The sequence below is a fragment of the Miniopterus schreibersii genome, assembly GCF_964146895.1.
Source record: "Miniopterus schreibersii genome assembly, chromosome: 9".
In the NCBI taxonomy this organism is placed as follows: Eukaryota; Metazoa; Chordata; class Mammalia; order Chiroptera; family Miniopteridae; genus Miniopterus; species Miniopterus schreibersii.
In genome coordinates, this window is record NC_138118.1 from 42,725,470 (window position 1) to 42,747,670 (window position 22,201).

General features: G+C 37.3%; 1 protein-coding gene and 1 pseudogene across 2 annotated transcripts in view; one reads left to right on the top strand and one right to left on the bottom strand.

Moving 5' to 3' along the window:
- LOC308561598 overlaps positions 1-11,947 on the bottom strand; it is a 54,594-nt pseudogene extending 42,647 nt beyond the window's left edge. Inside the window, exon 1 of the transcript in view lies at positions 11,535-11,947. The product of the transcript in view is annotated as an uncharacterized misc_RNA (transcript). The remainder of the gene's footprint in view (positions 1-11,534) is intronic.
- Positions 11,858-16,258, top strand: CCDC71L (coiled-coil domain containing 71 like). The gene has a single exon (XM_081147362.1). The coding sequence runs from the start codon at positions 12,151-12,153 to the stop codon at positions 12,856-12,858; it is 708 nt and encodes a 235-aa protein (XP_081003488.1). The 5' UTR covers positions 11,858-12,150; the 3' UTR covers positions 12,859-16,258.
- The last annotated feature ends 5,943 nt before the right edge of the window (positions 16,259-22,201 follow it).

Sequence of the window (22,201 nt, forward strand, 5' to 3'; positions counted from 1 at the left end):
CAGTATAATAATGGAAGTTTTAAAAAGTTTATTTTTTCTAAAATCTGTTTCTTAAAAATGAGCACTCACCCTTTAAATCCTTAATTGCCACACCAAATTCTGGTATTTGTGAACAGAAGAATATTAAAAAGCATTATAGAGCAGGACCTGATAAACTTTTACTGTAAAGAGCCAGCCAGTAAATATGTTAGGCAATGAAGGCCACACATCCTTGTTTCCTCTACTCAGTTCTACCACTGCAGTGGAAAAGCAGACACAGACAACACGGAGGAGTGTGGCTATCTTAAGTTTGCCCAGAGAAGAAGGGCATTTAACTTATCTGTCCAGTGGGGGCGTGTTTTATTTTTCTAAGTATAAAATGGCTCCATGGCTAGTTGCTTCTTTGTTTACAACTTCAGAGAACATGCAAATATTAAAATGTTTGCAAGTCATTAATAGCATCTTTCATGAGATTTCTATTCTCCAGGCAAAATATTCCAAGCCATCTAACTATTCATTGTTTCTATGAGTTAGTATTGAGTCATTTCATCTTCCTGATCATTCCCCTGGGCAATAGGCTTCAGTGTACTAATACCATGGTTCAACCATAGTTCAGTATTCCCAGAACTATGCACAATATTCCAGGAATGGTCTAAGGAATGCAGAACAGAGTGGTTACTAATACAGTTATAGGGTCACATAAGTTCTTGGTCAGTAGATGCCTACCATGAACTGATACTAAGTTTGCTGCCAACTAAACTCCCTTGGTCCTTTAAATTTGGGCTGCTATTAAAATATAGTTTTTGCCCTGGTGGATAACTGAGTTGGTTAGAGCATCATTCTGATATGCCAAGGTTGTGGGTTAGATCCCTGGTCAGGGCACATACAAGAATCAACCAGTGAATGTATAAATAAGTGGAATGACAAATTGATATTTCTTTCTCTCTCTCTCTCTCTCTCTCTCTCTCTCTCCCCTCTCTCTCTCATTCTCTCTCTCTCTCTGCTCTCTCTAAAATCAATCAATCAATCAATCAATCAATCAATCAGTCAAGTACAAAAAGATATAGTTTTTTTGGAGGGGTTGAGGGGGATGTGGGGATTGAGCAAAAAAGAAGAGAAAAACGTATGGATATGGACAACAGTGTGGTAATTGCAGGGGGAAAAGAGGGTGGGGGGAGGTGGAGGAGGTATAGAGGGGATAAATGATGATGGAAGGACTTGACTTGGGGAGGTGAACACACCATACAGTGTACAGATGATGTGTTGTGGAATTGTGCACCTGAGACCTATATAATTTTGTTAGTAAGTGTCACCCCAATTAAAAAATGCTAAAACAAAAAAGAAGAATACTGTTATAGTGTTTGTAGAGAGATAAGGCTGGAAATAATTTAATTCCCCATTAATAGGAAACTGGTTAAATAAAGTATGGTATGTCTATATAATATGGAATACTATGCAACTGTTTACAATGAAATAAATCTATGTGTGTAATATGCATTTATTTCTGAGTTAAAAAAAACACTGTACAGAATATTACTAGTTGTGTAACTAGTTATATACACACATGCCATAGAAGTATAAACTGTTTCCAGAAGATTATGACAAGTAGCTGTTTTTATCTGTCAGGGTCCATTTAGGAGACAGAAATTACAGAATAATATGCATAGTGAAGTTTTAATCTAAAGAATAATTACTAAGTGGGATTACCCTAAGGGTAAGAAAGAGTACCCAAGGAAGGCATGAACTCAGAAGACAGAGCTCCTGGAGGCTGGACCCACACCTCCTTGGTGAGGGGGCACTCCCCTGAATGATGTAATATTTTGCTGGGTTACTTCAACTGGTCCACAACTAACAGGTTGGAAATCACAGATAAGAGCTGACAAGCTGGAAATTTCTCCACAGGGAACTGGGAGTCTGTGGCTAGTGGAAAAAAATCACTTGCTGGGGGTGCTAATGACATTCACTGGGAAACTGCTCATGGAGAGTGCTGTTGAACTTAATGGGAAGCTGGCTGGTCCGCAGATTGGAGTCATTGGAAAGCTGCCAGGAAGCTGCTTACAGGAGTGTTGCTGAGCTGGCCCTGGGAAAGCCATCTGGGGCATCCATGGAACTTGCTGGAGTGAGCTCCATCATTGGCTCTCCCACGCACCCAACCAGCACCGCAGGAGCAAGAACAGAAAGCCAACCAGAACCAGGAAGAGAAGCCCATTTTTTCTCCAGAGTCCCTCCAGCATACTCTACTGGCAAGGTTTAACATCATGTCAGTTGACAAAGGAAATTTGTTTCATTATCACAAGCAGAGAAATGAAGCGGGGATTTGGGGCTGAAAAGGCAATAAATTCATAAATGCCACAGCTGTTAACAATTGTGTCTGGGGTAAAAAACTGGTTGATGAGGCTCAGATGTGAGAGACAAACTTACTTTTCACTGTATATCTTTGTACCATTTGATTTGGGGAGGGGCACTGAGAAATTTCTTTAATGCATTATATTGAGTTTCATACTAGAAAATAAGGCTGTTGATAGTAACATACCGGCCATTGTTTTATATGCTTTAACTATATTAAATCACCAAATATTTCCTCAGTTACTATTATTAGATTGAATTTTTACCCCAGATGAAACTGAGGCACAGAGAAATTAAGAAACTTGCCCAAGATTAGTTGGTAAGTAATTGATCTGTAACTGGTAATCTGACTGCAGAATCTGTGCTCTTAACCACTACACTATGTTAACTTCACACATCTGTCAATTTTACCATGGCATAAAACATATGAACAAGTGATAATTGTTAATACTGCTTATCAAATATTTCCCGATCTCTGACTCTCTTTAGGGGTCAGTTAGATCATATGATTAATGAGTTGCATGTGTCATTTCCAGGTAAGCATCTCATTATTTGTGAGAAATTCTCCATAGCTCTCTTTCTCTTCTTGCACGGACTCTCTGTGTTGACTGTGATGGGTAGATAGCTTGAGCAAGAAATAAACCTTTGATTTCCTAAGCCCTTGATATTTTGATGCTGCTTCTTACTGAAGCAAAATCCAGCTTATTTTTACTGATACAAATAATGTATTCTGATTAGAGTTAAATAGCAAAAATTATGTTTTCTAAAATGCCAAATAAGATATATTACTATTGTAAAATTTTTATCTTGAAAAATTTTGAACTTAGAATAATTGAAAAAAAATCAGAATATAATAATGATCGCTGTTCATCGTTCAGCTAGATTCATCAATTGTTCATATTTTGCTCCCTTTGCTTTATGTTTTTCACATGCTTTTTTTCTCCTGAATCATTTAAAAGAAGGTTGCATACATCATGAAATTTCATTGGAAAACTTTCAATAGGCATTTTCTAGGACCAAGAACAAGAACATTCTACATGACCACACTGAAAATCTTGCTTCCTAATAGCATTAGCATATTTACTTTTTTGCTTTACTCTACAAAGTATGAAAAAGAACTTTAGAATTATAATTCTAATATTATTATCATAAATTTATGAACTAGAGTTTAGATTTTTTGCAATCCTCTTTTTCTTTGGAATATAAGGAGACCAAGGATGAGCAATCTGGGTACTCTGTTTAGTACAGAACAGAGTAATTCAAGTAACTTAGAACATAATTCTTTTTAAAATGTATTTTTATTTTTAATGTTTTAATTTATCTTTATTGTTGAAAGTATTACAGATATCCCTCTTTCCCCCCCCCACTGATCCCCTATCTCCCGAATCTGCCCCCTCCCAGGCCTTCACCACACTATTATCTGTGTCCATGGGTTATGCATATATGCATGTAAGTTCTTTGATTAATTTCTCCCCACTCACTCCCCCACCTCCACTTTCCCACTGAGATTCATCTGAACACAGTTCTTAGTGAGACATATTCTAAGGTCAAAAGGAACTGCAAAGAGATTTTGATAATAATTTGATACAGAGATTCATTTGCTTCTTTTTACATTCAGTTTAAGGGACTGCCTTTAAAAGTCTTTTTATTACATTTTTAAATGAATTATTTTTACTTGGTTCAAAAGTCAGAACAATATAAAGAGGTATATTCAAGGACGTGCCCCTCTCATTCCTTTTTTCCACTCTGTTCCCACCATCTCCATAAGCTGGTGTTTTCATTAGTGTCTGTTTTATTTTTCCTGTCTTCTTTTTCTTTTTAAAAAATAAGCAAACATATATACATATTCTTAAGTTCCATTATTTTTTATATGGTAATGTACCATAAGCACATTATTTTTTTACTTCATAATATATCCTGGAAGTCACTCCATGTCAGTTTATAAAATTTTTCATATTTTTTTTTTACTGTACTTCATGGTACTCCATCATGTAGCTGTACTACAATTTGATTTATTGGTGGCTATTTGGATTGTTCCATTATGTTACTATTACAAATAATATTATAATGAAGCCTTGGCTGGTATGGCTCAATTGATTGAGCATCGTCCAGTGCACAAAAGAGTCACTGGTTTGATTCCAGGTTGGAGCACATGCCTGGGTTGTGGGCTTGATCCCCAGTAGGGGGCATGCAGGAGGCTGCCCATCGATGTTTCTCACATCAATGTTTCTTTCCCCCCTCTCCTTTCCTCTCTCTCTAAAATCAATAAAAACATATTTAAAATATTGTAATGAAGAGCATTGTACATGAATTCTTTTATATTTGTGGCAGTTTACTTTCAAGGTAATTTCCTAGAAGTGGTTTTCCTGGGTAAATACATAATTATTATTGTTATATATTGCCTAGTTTCCTTCACCAGGGGCTGTATCATTTTGCATTCCCATGGGCATTGTATGATCATGCTTGTTTCCTCAGAATCTTGCAACAGAGTGTGCAACCAAGGCTTTGAATTATTGTCAATCTGATAGGTGAGAAATGATATCTCTGTATAGTTTTAATTTGCATTTATTTTATTTTGAGTAAATTTCAATATCTTTTTACATATAAAAAGATATAGTTCTTTAATAATTCTACAGTTCAGTTGTTGGACCCCAGGTTTAGACTTTATACTTATTTCTATGGAATTACATTTTTTAGAATTGGTTCATTGTTTTAGGTAGTTCAAAAGGTGGTGTTAGTTATCTCTTATAGTCCATAGGATTCATAAGTTTGATAAGCCCAACAATGGTTACCTTATCTAAATCACAGATCAAAATGCTGAAAATGGTAAAAGCCACAGCATAGGAAATTAGTTGTTCACAACCTACACAAAAACCTATCATTTAAAGCAAGGTATATGCCTATATAAGTGCAATAATAAGAAACCTTAAAGAAAATAACACCTCTATAGATTGAAATTCTGAATTTCAGTGGAAATTTTATTAACTTTTATAATATATATACAATGATATGTAATAAAAAGTTAATATTTCAATTATATACTAAACCAATATTTTCTTTTAAATGTTTATTACCAAGAGACCACAATAAACAATTCATTGTGAGAGATCATGAAGGGACAATTAACAATATAAGTTAAGAAATATAAAATAAAATGTTCATTCTCCCTGGGAATAGAAGAAAAATTAAAATAATAATAATTAAATGCAGGTAAAATGCTCAAAATATATAAAACACCTAATGCTAGAAAGTTTGGGGTGAAGCACATATCCATATATTGCTGGAAGTATTGTAACTTAGTATGATCTTTTTCAAAATCAATATGGCAATATATATCTTAAGAAGTCTAAAATATTTTCTATAATCCTGAAAAACTGAAAACAATGCCCTTATCTCCTAATTATTCCACAAATACTATATTTGAATATCTCAATGAAAGAAATACTATATTATGATGAAGAACTGGAAGTATTATGTATTAAGATTGTGTAAAAATATGGAAAAACGTTTATATATTAAGTGAAAAAAACCTGCATGACAATACAAAATTGAACAAAACTAAGGAAACATGAAAATAGATATTTGAATATTGATATTACAAAGTGAATATTTTATTTAAAAATTTTAAATCAATGTTACTGTAATATTGTTTTCACAATAAATGCATTTTATATAAAAATTTACTACCATATAAGATACATCTTACTGTCTGATTTGTTAGAAGAATCATTGGTGGGGGCAATGCAATAAAAGCTGGAAAATGGCTTGGGAGACGGGATCCCTGATCTTTTTCTGTACAGAAAGGAGGAGTCATTGAGCTACAGTCTAGTTACTATACAAAAAGTGGGAAAGGGTTGAGATAGTGGAAATGTTTTTCTGGCCACAATTTGGGGAAAACATTTCCAGTTAGTCTCGTTACAAATCTGTAGAATGGGGCATATAGAATAGTATTTGCCTCATGGGACTGTTGTGAAGATTAGATGAAGTGATCCATGTGAATTGGTTAGCATGGGGCCTGCCACAGAATGTGAATGTTCAGTATATGTTAAATCTGCGTTATTACTGGTTAAACCTATAATTCTGTAGGCAGAATAATGATCCTACAAAGATGTTCATGTTCCAATCTCTGGAACATGCAAGAATGTTAGGTAACAGGGAAAAGAGAAATTAAGTTTGCAGATGGACTTAAGGTTGCCAATCAGTTGACTTTAAAAGAGGGTAAAGAGGGGCATAGATGGTGATGGAAGGAGACTTGAGTTAGGATGGTAAACACACAAAACAAAATACAGATGATGTACTGTAGAATTTTGTACCTGAAGCCTATAGAATTTTATTAACCAATGGCGTTCCAATATATTCAATTAAAAATAATATGGAGATTATCCTGGTGGGCCAAATATAATCACAAGGGTCCTTTAAGATTCAAGAAAGAAGTAGAAGGGTCAGAAGAATATGTGACTATTGAAAAATGGTCAGAGGAATCTAACATTCAGCCTTTGAAGATGATGACTTCATAAGATAAGGAAAGTCAGTGGCTTCTAGAAGCTGTAAAAGGCAAGGAAATAGATTCACCCCCAGAACCTTCAGAAAAGAACATAGCCCTGCTAACAACTTGATTTTAGCCTCGTAAGTCCAATGTCAAGCTACAGACCTCTAGAATTATAAAACTACATTTGTGTTGCTTTAAGCCACCAAGTCTGTGGTAATTTGTTACAGCAGAAATCAAACACTAATAATATAAGTCTATAAGTGTCATGTGGCAGGTTCCTGATATAGTTCTGCTCACTGCTTATTTCCCTCACTCAGCTTGGTATATAGTACTCTGTTAATAAATTACTTAAATGATTGAATGGACATTCTAGGAATATATTGTGGTGAAGTTTGGCAGAAAATTTTGTTTCAGACTAGGCATATATATTAATATTCTTCTAATCTGATACTGATAGTCTCAAACTGGTTAATTACTTTTACATGTAATTGCAGCTGAGCTCCAAAATTATTAAGGAGAAGGATAGGACAAGTGGGGCCTACAATTGAGATCAAACAGTGTAAACTTATAAAAAATTAAATTATGTGATGGCTTCATTTCATTTTTGATAAGGAAACCAGATTCAGTAGACAGTATATATTTTTAATCCTCACTGAAGGGTATGTCTAGAGAGAAGGAGGGGAGGAAGGGGGAGAGAGAGAGAAAGAGAGAGGAGAGAGGAGAGGGGGGGAGAGAGTGAGAGAGAGAGGGGGGGAGAGAGAGAGAAACATTGATCAGTTACATCCCATACTTGCCCCAACTGGGGATCAAACCTGCAACCTAGATATGTGCCCTCATAAGGAATTGAACCAGCAGAATTTTGGTGTATGGGACAACACTCCAACCAACTGAGTCGCCCAGTCAGGTCAACAGTATATTTTGATTTCAACAAAAATGTGACAAAGGTTTTAATAATATCTCCCTGGATAAGAAAGTGTGAGCTGGATGATAATAATATAAAAATATAAGATAGGCTTGAGGCTAATGGACCAACCATATCCAAAAAGTGCATGTGCATCAGCATGTACAAATTTCCAGTAGAGTGACATAGGTCTTTGTCATTGAGTCTGTGCTAATTGGTTGTGCCATTGATGACGGTTTAAGGCAGAAGGATGCTTGCTTAATTTACTGAAAGGATTAATAAAAATCAGACATGACAGAATCCAGATTTAAAAGTATCACTATAGGTAAGGATGTTGGACTGAAACTAAAAAAATGAAATTTAATAAGGATAAATGTAAAGTCTTCCAAGTATAGTATAGTGCAAGGCATATATAATTTTGGAGAACTTCATATGGGAAAAAATTTATGGTTTTTATTTGGCTTTAAATTTGAGTCAACAGTATGAAGTTGCTTACTTTGAAGATTTGACAATCTAAAACTTGGTTTTTAAGACGGATTTTATAAAGTTCTAGAAGACAGACAATGGGTAAAATATAAAATGGAAATAGATTTTGATTAAACTTAAGGAAAATCTCTTAAATAAACCTGAGGAACAAAAATTCTGGTTAATTCAGGCCTGGCTAATTTCAAGTCTGGTCAATTACTTGTACCATTTCCCATTTGGGAATTTTTTTTTTTTTTTTTTTAATATATCTTTATCAATTTCAGAGAGAGGAAGAAAGAGGGAGAGAGAGAGGTAGAAACATTAGTGATGAGATAGTCATTGATTGGCTGCCTCCTGCATGTCCCCAACTGGGGATTGAGCCTGCAACCTGGGCATGTGCCCTGACTGGGAATCAAACCTCGATCTCCTGGATCTTAGGCCGATGCTCAACCACTGAGCCACGCCCGACCAGGTCCATTTGGGAAATTTCTGATCTGATCAATCATTCATCAGTAAGCATTAGTATACAATGTTATGTTGGTAGATTTATTCTGTTTCTGTCTGTTCTATGTTTTTCTTTATTTTTTTCCTGTCTTCTGGTGTGTTAAACATTTTTATTTTCTCCTCATCAATCAATCACTTTTTAAAATCTCACACTGTACTACAGGGTTTGAAATATGTTGGCTAAAGTAAAATCCTCATAATTAGATAAGACAAATAAGAATAATTATTTTTTATTGGATGCTTACTGTGATAAATGTTTTACCTATGCTCCCTCATACAATCCTTAAAACAATCTTTTGCAGAAGTTATGCCCATTCCACAGATAAGAAAACTGAGGCAGAGGTAAAAAAACATGCTCAAGGATATTTGTTGTAAAGATCTATTTAATTCCAAGACTATTTAATTCCAGAGCTGATGCTCATAATCACTCACATATACTTTTTATTTTTGGCCACTTTCCAAGAATCAAATTATTTTATAGAAGTGGGATCTTCAAGGTTCTGGGTAGCTAAGAGATATATTTTATTTTTACTTTCTCCAACCACTTTATTCTGTTTGGATTCATTTTTACATAAATTCAGAAATATAAAGAGCTAGATTTTTTCCATTTATTCTTATTATTCATCACTTATCAGATATAGAAAGCATCATTTCCCTTGAGAAGTAAAGGAATAAATTGAGGATTTAAACTATTATTCCTCAAGAAGAAAAAATTAATTTGTCAACTTCCATAAACTTTATAGTGTCTCAGGAAAGTCCCCAAAATGAGAAGAAATATATCATCTTTCTGTGTAAATTTTACTTTGGAGAATATATAAATAGCCATTTTTAAGACTATGTGAGGCAAGCAAAGGTAGAGGTTAAGAAAAAATGTAAAGATAAGAAATATAAAGAACAGAGAAATAGATCAAACAATAGCAAATTTAAAAGTATATAATAATTTAAGCACTTTACATGATATTAATTCCTAAAAATATTTCATAAAAATATTTTTTGGTTTCAAGTAAATTAAATGAGTATGTATTATAAAAATGAACTATTAAATACTCAGCCATTTGTTGAGATCTTACGTTTTTTGAAAATTGTGTTGAAAAAGATTTATCTTCTTAATTGAAATCAATTCTGTAGGTTTGTGTAGATTCCTGGTATATGTTTATGTGGCAAAAGACCCTTAAGTACTTATAATACAATTAACATGGAAGGGAGAGGATAACAGTATGAGAAACCAGGAGTACACAGATCCTTATTTTTACCCCTTTCTTCCATTATGAAGTCCCCCTAATGATTCACTGGCTTAATATGTGAGACTTTCTATGTCAACCTGCAGGGGGGTTCCAATGAAAATTATTCAAATTTTATATTACTGTGTGTTCCCAGAATCACCAAGAACTAATTGTGATGTAAAGAATTGCTATGATCTCATTTTTATGTAAGAATTTAGGAAGCTGGTAATTGCTCCCTAACCTTGTTCTGAGATCAGGGTGTGCTTTTCTAGGAAATTGATTTTCTCTACCTACGATTTTGGTAGGTAGAGAACTGATTTCCTTGTAGAAATTTTTGCTTTTGTTATTGAAACTAAACCAACAAAATATAATCTGGTTCAAATAAAATGTTATCTGTAAATCCAATATAAAACACATAAGAATAATTCTGGGTCACGTGGAAGCAGAAATACAGGTACAGCTCTGACCCTTGGTTACTCCATATATGCATAATTTTCTGTTGAATGTTTTTATTTTCTGTTGAACCATTTATATTTTTTATTTATTTATTTATTTATTTATTTATTTATATTTATTATTTATATTTTTATGAGGGTTAGGTTGAGAGCGATGCTGGGACTCTTCTCTGGGTCCTAATCTGTTGAACCTTTTAGAGTCCTGACAGCACAGCTGGAAAAATCCTCAGTGAAATATAAATAGGTCATCAGATTATGAATCCAAAAACCTAAACTACAGTCCCAATCCTGCTATCAGCAAGGTGTGTTACTGAACCTCCCTGGGTCCAAATTTCCTCATCTGTGAAATAAAGAGATTGAAGTAGGCATCTTTTAGCTAAAATATTTGAAGGAACCATTAGCAACCATATGCAAATCATAAAACTTCTGTGCTTTATCAGCTCTTTACTGCAAAATGAGATGCTCACTGAAGGGTGAAATTTGCATGCCTACCTCAAAATTCTATTAGATTTTTTTAAGCTTAAAAATTTCAGAGTTAAAGAGAAAATTACAATATAAATGTAAATTATAAAATTGTCCTGTTCTAAGCAATTTCAATATATCTTTCTCACTTCAAATAATATTTCATCCATTCACTCAACAAACATAGAGTGCCCACTATCTGACAGGCACTGAGCTAAGTACTGAGGATGAAAAAAGACGACTAAAGAATGTCCGCTACTCTAAGCATTCTTAATTCCTTCCTTTCAAATACAATAGGTAATGTGTTATTTTCAAAGGAACTTCTTTGATTGTCTGTGATGCTGCATCCTTTCTAAATGATAGACATGATGATGCAAAGGGACATATTAAAACTAAGTGAAAAATGAAGTGCACTCAGAAAGAACTATGTATTTTTTTAAAAAAGGTATTTTCTTTAAGCAGAGTGGCTTTGCTGATCTTTGATCAACTTGAGCAAATAGTTTTATAGGAATATCTTAAGTATGAAGATGGTTCCACTGTCCAGAAGACAATCGCACTGATGCCACCCCTATTACCTGCGTGACTGGATTACCAGTGGGTGCTTGAAACGGACTGGGGCCAAGGAGGGGAGAGCTGAATGAAGTTGCCAAAAGAGGCCTTTGAGGATTTGGAGGGGAATTGTGAAAGGCCTACTCCCTCTTGATTCAAACCTAAATTTTCTTGTTGTGATACAAGCAAGAGCAGACTGGTAGATCTCCCGGCTCAACCTACAGATGGATACCCACTCATTCCGAGACTCCGCCGAGGTGGAGCTGATGTCCACCCCGTCCTCTAGACGTGGCACCCTGCCCGATACCCACCCAACAGTTGACTCCGGCTCAAGGGCCACTACCATCACCCACCCCAGCACCATTTTCCAGGAACTGGCCTCTACCCCATCAGTCCCCGCCCCTCTTCTGAGAGCACCCAATGGGTGGAGTCGAGGCTGCGATGGGAGGGGCCTGAGGCGGGCACATTTAAAGAAAGGCAGAGGGTGAAAGGAAGCGGGAGAGGAGAAGAAAGAGAAACCAGGAGGCGAGGCGCCGTCCAATGACAAAGCCCAGGGGTAGGCGCCGGCCGCCATCTTGTACCGGGCGGCAGGATCTTCACCCGCGTCCTCCGCCCTCAGAGGGGGAGGGGCGGCGGCGGTGGAGGCGAGAAAAGTAGCGACAGACGCGCCGGGCGGTAGGCGCCTTCAGCGGCCGCCGCCGCGGAGCCGGACGCGGGAGGAAGCGGCGGCGGCGGCGGCGGGACCCGGCGAGCGCGGGCAGCCCCGAGCGGCCTCAGATGCGGCGCAACGTGAAGAGGCGGCGGCCCCCGGCGGCCCCGGCCTCGGCCTTCCGGGGCGGCGGCTTTAGGGCAGAAGATGGGGCCGGGCTGGAGGCGCAGGAGGAGAAGGTGGTGTACTCGCGGTCGCAGCTGTCGCTGGCCGACACCACCAAGGCGCTGGGCGAAGCCTTCAAGCTGTTCATGCCGCGCAGCACGGAGTTCATGAGCTCGGACGCGGAGCTCTGGAGCTTCCTCTGCAGCCTCAAGCACCAGTTCTCCCCGCACATTCTGCGCAGCAAGGACGTCTACGGCTACTCCTCTTGCCGGGCCCTGGTCCCCGACCCCCCGGGGCCCCCCGCCGCCCGCAGCCAGACGCGCAGGCCGGCCCGGCGCTCAGCGGCCAGGAGGAGGCGCCGCGGAGCCCGGGCGGCTGCCGCCCGCAGGAAGCAGCCGCCGCCGCCGCCCCCGCCGCCCCCGCCGCCGGCCCCCGGGGAGAGCTGCGCAGCGGCGCCCGTGGCCCTCGGCCCCTGCTTCGGGGGCCGCACCCTAGAGGAGATCTGGAGGGCTGCCACCCCGACGCTAACCACCTTTCCCACCATCCGCGTCGGCGGCGACGTGTGGGGCGAGCGCAGCCTGGCGGCGGTGCGGCGCCGGGCGCGCCAAGTCCTGCGAGTGAACCTGGAACCCGTGGTGAGGCTCCGCCGCTTCCCGGTGCCTCGGGCGTGAGGCGCAGCCCCGGACCCTCGGACGGAGCTTCCGCCTGGAATGATGAACTAGTGTCAGTCAAGTGTTTACAGATCCGGCCAGGACTCCGTCCCCTAGTGCACTTTACGGGCGAAGAAGTCACCGGATAGTGTTCCCGGCCCTGCGCCCCTGGATGCGGCACCGCGGTCTTGGGACCCCGGGGCAGGTGTGCCCTCTGCTGCCTCTCGGAACCGGGTCTGCAGAGGGAGGAGACCGCTAGACCCGCAGGAGAGGTCCTTTCCTAACCCCAGATTGAGACGTCTCCAGGACTGTAGGAGCAGATCCGTTTTCTCCCTTTTGGACTCTACCTCACTGGTCTGGAAGCCCTCCGAAGAAGTCATTTTTCCAAAGGAATTTGGTTTCGTGCTTGTGTAATAAGCCAGAATCCACTTGCTTTTTATACCCCCACCCCCACTACCTTTTTATTTTTTTTTCCTTTTTGACTGCCACCACTCTTTCTGGACGATAGAGCGAATATGTTTTGTGGTGTTGCACCAATTTGTGCTCAGGGTATTCTGAATCCCACTCGTTTCCTGATGTGAACTGGATTCCAATGCTTTGACCAAGGATTTTTCTAAGTGACACAAGCTTATTATGACTTTTAATAGTGCAAGGATTTGTGTGGCTTTGAACTTCATGGGCTCAGTGATTACAAACAAAAGAGATGCAAAATACAACTTTTAATTATTTTAAGGTGTTTCTAAAGATTTTCTATTGAAATTTAAAGTTTATATTTACTGAGCTTTTAAAGAAAATGGTAGAAACTCAAAGTTTTGTTTAGGAAAAGTTGACTTGTTAAACTTTTAAAAATTGAATAAAAATTAAAGTGCATTGAAACCACATGACTTGTGATTTAAAAAACATGAATGCATTATAAAAAAACTGGTGTTGGTTAAAGAGATGGATGGGATCCGGTTTGAAATGATTTGGCCTCCTTGTACTGGTTTAACATACAAATCCGGGAATATTTCAAGGATAATTTACTTTAAAATGGGAGTCCAATAGGCGAAGTGAATGTGTGTAAATTTTGTGATTAAAATTATAAACAGAATACTCAGAATCCTCAGAACCATAAATGGTCTAGAGGGGTGGGGGCATTTCTTGGTATAAGTAGTTGAAGTTACTTTGGGCAAAACAGGTATCTTCTTTCTTCCTTTTTATTTTTGGTCGTTGGATAACAAGAAATGTCCAGACTAATATCACCACTTTTATAAGTGTGTTAGATGACTTTTTTGCTCCACCAGTTTCCTTTTTTATCTTATTTCCATTTAAATTTATGTTTGCAGTTATGGGTCTTTGATAACTGAAGACCCCGGAATCAAACAGGCAAGCCACACAGAGTTCTGACCCTTTTACACTTTTATAATAGTGTTTATACCATATGGCCCAGTGTGTTATTCTTGATTATTCAAGTGCCTTTGGTCATTGACGGCAGCAAGACTTAATGGTTTTTAGCCAGCGGTGCCACAGCCAGATTTTACTACAATATCTAAAGGGTCAAGTAGTGTTTTGTTTTTTTTTACCACTATTATTTCAAATTTAGGTATTCTGCCATGGAGCGACCTGTACTGGGCTGGAACTTGACATATATAGTACTCAATATTAAGGTTTATTTCTGCTTGATAGCTTCTTAGGAGAGTAATGAGAGCTGCAATTTTGACTTATGTTCTTAGAATTTAAATGGCATAGTTTTCTGAAATGATTTTTTTCCAAGGTTAATAGTCCATTGTAGGAGCTTTGTGACTTTAATTTCAGTGTTTTTGTTTTGTTAAAAAATTATTTTATATATGACTTTATACCAGTTTCCCAGTAAAGCACCATATTCTTTTATTCACTACTCAACAATAATACATTGTTACAAACACTGCCACACGAATAAATAAAAGTGAATAACTGGGAGGTGGAGAGTGTTATATTTGTGCGATAGGAAGCTAATCTATATTCTTTTGGTTATTAGCTTCCACTGCCAATTATATTTCAGTTATATAGGGTTTCCTCCTCACCTCTTTCTCCTGCCCCGCATTATTAACTTTTTAGGCTAACTAGAACCTGAGGAAAAAAATTTGTATTTATACCACTTCACTTTGTATATAATTTTATAATAATTAGAAAATCCAATGGCAATATTAAAATGTAATTTCAACATCATAGTTTATCTAGATAGTTTCCCAGAGGATTTTGAAATTAGACTTAGCTAGGGAACATAACTTTGCTCAACACAAAACTGAAACATATTCACTGACACCATGCATTTATTGTAACTGAGATTCTTAACTTTTTTCCCCTTATGCCTTGTTACTTTAGTACACTTGAACTCATATAAATGCTTCTTTGGATTACCTGGGCTGTTTCTGATTTCAGTTTGGATCCAATTGCCAATCCTGAATTCAAATGTTATTTATCTGGTTTATTAAAAATTCATGCCATGTTTAGTTTGTACAAAAGATGTAAAAAAATTTTTTTTTTTGCCAAGTTTTCTTAAGCAAAACCTATGTTACAACTTCTAAAATGTGAAGAAACAACTAATATAGTTGATTAGCATATTAATAGGAAAGTGAAAGTATTTTATGGGTGCTTTTGGGCAAAAAGTGAAAAGGAATTTGGTATGGTGGCCTTTGCTGTGAGGCATCCATTTACTGTCCTCTAAAGTGAGTCTGTAGCTTAGCTTGTATATAGTTTTTGTAAGAAATTGTATGATCTTTATTAATTCTTTTACCTTCTCTTATATTTCGTATGGCACAAATAGAGGGGGGAAGCTAGGAGGAAGTATCACGTTGCTATGCTTTTATTTAATTTTTAACTCTTGAGTGCCTAAATGTGGTGACTGGCACCTCAAATAACATTTTGACATTCCTGATGTCATTTTTTATTCTTCCTGTCAACCAGCAAGTTATTTTTCCTTACTGAAACCAGTAATGTCATGATTGTTGAGGGCAAGCTTCATTGTTGATAGTGCAAAGTGTCATTGTTGGGGTGTGTATTTTGTCCAAGTTTGAGTACCTTATTGGGCAAGTGTAACTTAAGTTGGTGGCTGACACCTATTGATTTGCTATGTGCAAGTCTGAAAACTCTTCAATAAAAAAACATTAAAAATAATTGAATACAAAAAACAGCAATTTTGAACTCAAAAGTTTTTTGTTGTTTTAAGGGTTGCCACAGCACCCTTTAAAATGGTGTTTTTTAATGGACATATATTCGTAATATTTTATCAGTGTTTGTAAAATATTTCTTGATGGACTGTTATGTCTAAGTGCATTAGAAGGCAATTATTTGTAATGGAACTGAATTTTTTTGGGCAGTTTGATGTGCATATGGTTAAGATTTACAATCTGGTTGTACTTTGCTTTTTAATTTATTAACTGTAAATAAATTTTGGAAAATACACAGCGTCTGGTTTTTCTAATGATATTGAAAGTTTTTGAAATGGGATTTTATGTTTACATGTGAATTGGAAAGCATTTTAATTTACTATGTGATAAATTTTGACTTTTTTGTGAACCTCACACTCCTGGAAGTTTTGAGATGTGTTTGTGCTATTTTGGGAGTCTATGTTACAGCAACCTTTGAATGATTTAGTGAGTCCCCAGGACACTGCTTCATGCCCAAGCCCAAGCCATTACCCAGTTTGTCAGCAATAAAGACTTTAATAATGCATCAAAACTTAGTTTTGAGTCCTAACCCCAAGTCCCCCTGTGGTCGTGATAGAAAGTCTAGAGCTCACATTCTTTAATATCCTGAAAGAAAGTAAGAATGTTCCATATGAGGAGCATAAATAAGGGCTGTTTCACAGAGTAAGAGTAGAGGTAGAATTTTCATTACAGTCTAGAAGGTAGAAGTGGAATATCAGCAAGGGCAGGATTCACAGCTGTATGTGGCCTGAATTTGTCTTTGTACCTGAGTTCCTATAAAAAACAGAGTCAGCATAGTGTAACAGCTGTGAATCACAGTGCCTGGGATAGAATAAAGGCTTTACCATTTCCATTAGAACTCTAGGTAAGTTACAAACATTCTCTGTGCCTTAGCTTCCTCAAGTATCAAATGTGATTAGTAAAAGAAATTGTTGAATTATTGAAAGGATTAAAATGCATCTTAACGGTGGACATGTAGGAAATACTTAATAAATGATATTAGTTGGAAGTATGTGTGCTGAAATAAGTATATATGCTGAGAGTGGTCCTTTGGGATTTTAGCACAAGAACAAGGTGTGGTCTGGGATAGCTAAAGGACAAGAGAAGATAAACTGTGGGTGAATTAAAGACATTACATATATTTGGAGCTTGCTGACAAACTATACAGCAGGAGATTGGGTTGAGTTTACTTATTAGACAATTTTTACTGTTGGAGGTTTTTTAGGCATTCTTAAAAATTTTGGGTCTGCTTTTATCATCCTGATATCTTCAAAAGATATTTAAAATGTGCTGCCATGCGTTTTAAACTACCAGAGAATTTATAAAGTTACTGACCCAAGAACTTGCCAAATTTCCACACAAAGTTTTCACTTGGAGTAACTTCAGTAAGAACTTAAGAACCATGTTAATCTACATGTACAGAACCAAATTGGAATTAATTTGTGTGAGGTTTGTATTTCCTGTGTTAAAGGAAACAAATGAGTACAACAGTTATGTTTGAAACAGCAAAAAGTATTACTACAAGTAAAAAAGATATTTGAAGCATTGACACTCATTTTTAGATTTCGGGTCTAAAGCCTTTAATTTACCTCCAATTCCTCTTAGCACAAAACAGAACATATTCTACCTTGATGAGCAAGCCAAAGTTGTAGTCTCTGAAGCTGACACAAAATAATTTTCTTAGATGGAAGTTAAAAACTGCCTGATTTCAGATATCACAAGAACAATGACTTCTCACTGTCAGCACTCAGTTGTTTTGGTAGATGTCACCCCAAACCATAATCTATAACACTATAAACATATCCAAAGCCCAACTGGAAGATAATGATCACAACTTCAAACACTATAGCTAGCCCAGCAAGTTTGAATAAATATTCTACTGAACTCAAAATTGGGCTCATTTTGCTTCTGAAAGTATTCATAGAAATGTTAAATTGAGATTCTTCTAAATACTGAAATTAACTGTGTAAAGTGTATGTGTGTATATATATATATATATATATATAATTCTAGGATTTTTTCAAATACATGTTCTTTAAATGTTTAGTAGAGCATAGAAAAAGGGGTATGACTTAGGGTTCTAAAGTCTAGATTAAAAAATTATTGGATCATATTAAAAACATTAAAAGTATTATAAGCACAGCTTCATAAAATTTCATAAGTTCAATATTCTCATGGAATCAACACTCAAGTTAAAAAACAACAGAACATTACCAGTACCCTAGAGGACCCCTTAGACCTTTTCAAGTCACTGTCTATCTCCTCTCCAAGATAACAATGATCCTGACTTACAGCATAGGTAACTTTTGCCTGTTTTTGGACTTCATTTACATGGAATTATGTATCATATGCCTAATTTATTTCACTCAAAATTATGTTTGTGAGATTCATTCATACAATTGCATGTAGATGTAAATTGTTTATTCTCATTGGTGTATATGATTCCATTGTATAAATATTCTACAGTGTTTCTGCAACTCTTAATGCGCATTTAGATAGATTCCAGTTTAGGGCAATTATGATTAAAAACATTTAAAACCAAGTAATGTATATACATGGTTTTAAAAAGCCCCACCTTAAATAGCACATAAGAGCTTACAGTAATAATAACAATAATAATAATAATGATAATATCTCTACCTCACCAACAAACATCCTTTCCTAGAGGCAACACTTTTTTTTAAGTGAGGTTGTTTTTTAGAAATAGGCTTTTTCAGGGCAGTTTTAGGTTTAGAGAAACATAGCACAGAAAGTAGAGTCCCCCTTCAGCCCTAGTCTACAGTTATTAATATCTTGCATTAATGTGGGTACATTTATTATAACTGATGGGTGAGACATTATTGACACATTATTAACTAAAATTAGGGTTATTCATTGTGTTGTACAGTTTCCTAAGTTTTTGCTGTTGTTGTTAATGCGCACCCAAGGATGTTTTTTCCCATTGGTTTTTAGAGAAAGTGGAAAGGAAGGAGGGAGTAGAAGTGTGTGTGGTGGGGAGAGACATTGATGTGAGAGAGACACATCGATTGGCTGCCTCTTGCACATACCCTGACAGGGCTGGAGATCAAACCTGCAACCCAGGTATGTGCCCTTGATGGGATTTCAAACCCATGACCCTTTGGAGCGCAGGCAACAGTCTAACCACTGGGCCACACTGGCCAGTATCATAAGTTTTGACAAAATGAATTATGTCATGTATACACCATTACAGTATCACAGAGAATAGTTTCACTACCCTAACAATGCCCTGTGAGCCACCTATTCATCACTTCCTCTCTTCCCCTGTACTCCTGGCAACCAGTGGTCCTTTTATTGTTTCGTTAGTTTTGCTTTCTTCAGAATGTCATATAGTTGGAATTATAAAAGTATATAGCTTTTTCAGGTTGGCTTCTTACACTTAACAATGTGTATTTAAGTTTCCTCCCTCCGTCTACCTTCATTTCCTTCTCTTGTTAATGAAGTTTATTTTTATTTATTTTTATTTTATTTTTTAATATATCTTTATTGATTTCAGAGAGAGGAAAGGAGAGGGTGAGAGAGAGCTAGAAATATCAATGATGAGAGTCATTGATTGGCTGCCTCCTGCATACCCCCGAATGGGGATCGATCCCGCAACCCGGGCATGTGCCCTGACCGGGAATTGAACCCCGATTGCCTGGATCCTACGTCGACGCTCAACCGCTGAGCCACACCCAGCCGGGCTGAAGTTTATTTTTTAAAACTTTTAGGTTTACAGAAAAACTAACCAGAAAGTACCAAGAGTTCTTTATTTTTACTCTTCTTATTTTGCTGGAGTACATTCTCAGATAACTTGCTAGTAAAGAGTGAACAGAGCCAAATGTTCTGAAGCTTTTTTTATTCTGTTCTTACATTTAATTGACAGTTTTAATAAGTTTGGAATTCTAGGTTGTGATGACTCATTGCCCCTTCCCTAAGTGGACCCCGACTATAACACTGTTGGAATTATCATTTCTACCTTTTATAGTGTTTCTGACTTATACTGTCATTTTTATCCTATTCTATTCTTTTGAAATGATTCACAAAGTTCAACCCATAGTCAAGACAAGGGGAATGAGGCTCTACCTTTTGAAGGGCCTAAAACAGAATTTATGAGCATATTTTAAAACACCACACTCTGCCCTCTAGGCTTAATTATTTATATTCATCTCACATGCAAAATATCCTTGTCATCTAAATTAGGTCCAGGCTTGGATGGGGCTCCTCAGGTGCAGTTTCTTAAACACAGGTCCTTAAGTACACTTTTTCTCAATCTGAATACCTGTGAATTAAAGATATACCTAACAGTCCATGGTGGGACAGGCATAGTCTAACCAGAATAGACACTGCTGTTCAAAAAGAGGGAAAAAGTGAGGTTCACAAAAGTCAGTGATCCATAGTAATTCTAAAAGTCATTCCTCCTTTTTCCTAAAAGGTAGCCTGTCTTTGCAGCTGCATATTTGTTTTAGTGATTCCAGAAATTTGTGGGTCCAAAGCAGTCTTTCACTCTACTGTCTCTTGATTTGTTTTTTAAATATGTTTTTATTGATTTCCAAGAGAGGAATACAGAGGGAGAGAGAAACATCAATGATGAGACAGAATCATTGATTGGCTCCTCCTACATGTCCCCTACTGGGGATCGAACCTGCAACCTGGGCACGTGTCCTGACCAGGAATCCAATGGTGACCTCCAGGTTCATGGGTTGATGTTCAACCACTGAGAAACACTGGCCAGGCCTGCCTCCCTTCTTTTAAGTAAACCTTTTTCTACTTTGGGCTTCTGCTGAGACTAATGAGGAACAACATTCTTAAACTTCCAGTTATGTAGTAAAAAAGAGAACTGTAGGTCCTATAGTTTACTTTGCTTTCTGAAGGTATGTTTACAGCAGAGACTACTGGGCTTCTCCAAGATTCTACTTCATTAGAAAACTCTTCTAGTATCATTTCTCAAATGCCATCTGTTAAGCTTTAAGTTAATAATTTTACCTTTGATAAGGGCTGCATCATTAATGTTATTTGTGTCAATAAAACGTGAAATTATACTCCAATGGTATGACTAAATGCAAGTAGTATCAGTTAGAAATGCATTCAGCTGCAGGTAACAGAAAACCTGCCACCGGCAGCTTCAACAAAGAGATTTACTCACAAAACAAGTGCAGGCTGCACTACCTTAAGGCAGTAGAGTCACCTGAAGCACCTACTTCAAAATATTGGAAGAAATGTTAGCAATAATTAATACTAATAATACCAATATTCACTCATTACTTACCACTTGCCCTCTTCAAAAGTTAAGTACATGTATAGTATCAGTGTTTCAGGCTCACAACAAACCTGTGAGGTGGAATGGTAATGTCTTTTGAAAGTCATTCCTTTTCTTCTTCTCCAAGTCACAAACTAGCTATAATATTTCTAGGGCACATGACTTCACCAAAATCCCTCCAAGGTTTCTTTTGCTAATCAATGCATCAAGCAATCATAAGAATTATAGACTCTAATGCTTTTGTGTTATGCAGAAACCAGTCTAACCTATTCAAATCACTTTAAAGATCCATGATGTTTAATATTCTTTCAGGATGAAAGCTCAGAAGGTGCTCCTGTGGGTGTATTGGCTTTGTGCTTCTGTTAACAAGAACCTTGTCTCTCAGAAGGCATGCAGCTTTTATATTCATTATAATTATCAATTAAAGTGAAAACAAAGAATTTTACTTTGTCTTTTTGTTGACATTTTCTAACATATGCTAAGTTAATAAGTTTCATTTTATTTAATTATTGTCATCATATAACTACTTTAATATCATCACAACAATGGTGTCCCCAGGTGCAGTATCAGCCCTAGAAACTTCAGATGTGGCAGTGATGGGAGCTAGAGTGGAATCCATCCAGTTCTTGACCATTTGGGTTTGTCTGTTTTTCTCCATATATCTTACCTCCCAGCTCCATAAGCAGTGAGAGTCTGATTAGTTAGTGAGTCTCTAGTAGATAGTAGACCATCCTACTGGATAACTTTGTGGTTAGCTGTGCCAGGGTAGCAGGCTTACTTCTGACAGAAGCACCCGGTGTGGGGGACCACAGTGCAGTGACTGTGTTGCTCCTCAGAAAGGGGTGGGATACATTTTAAGAACTTTGAGGCTTCACTGTTCCCTGCAGGCTGATGTGTTTTTGTCATCTTCATCTATTTACCAAATGAACCTAAACTTTAT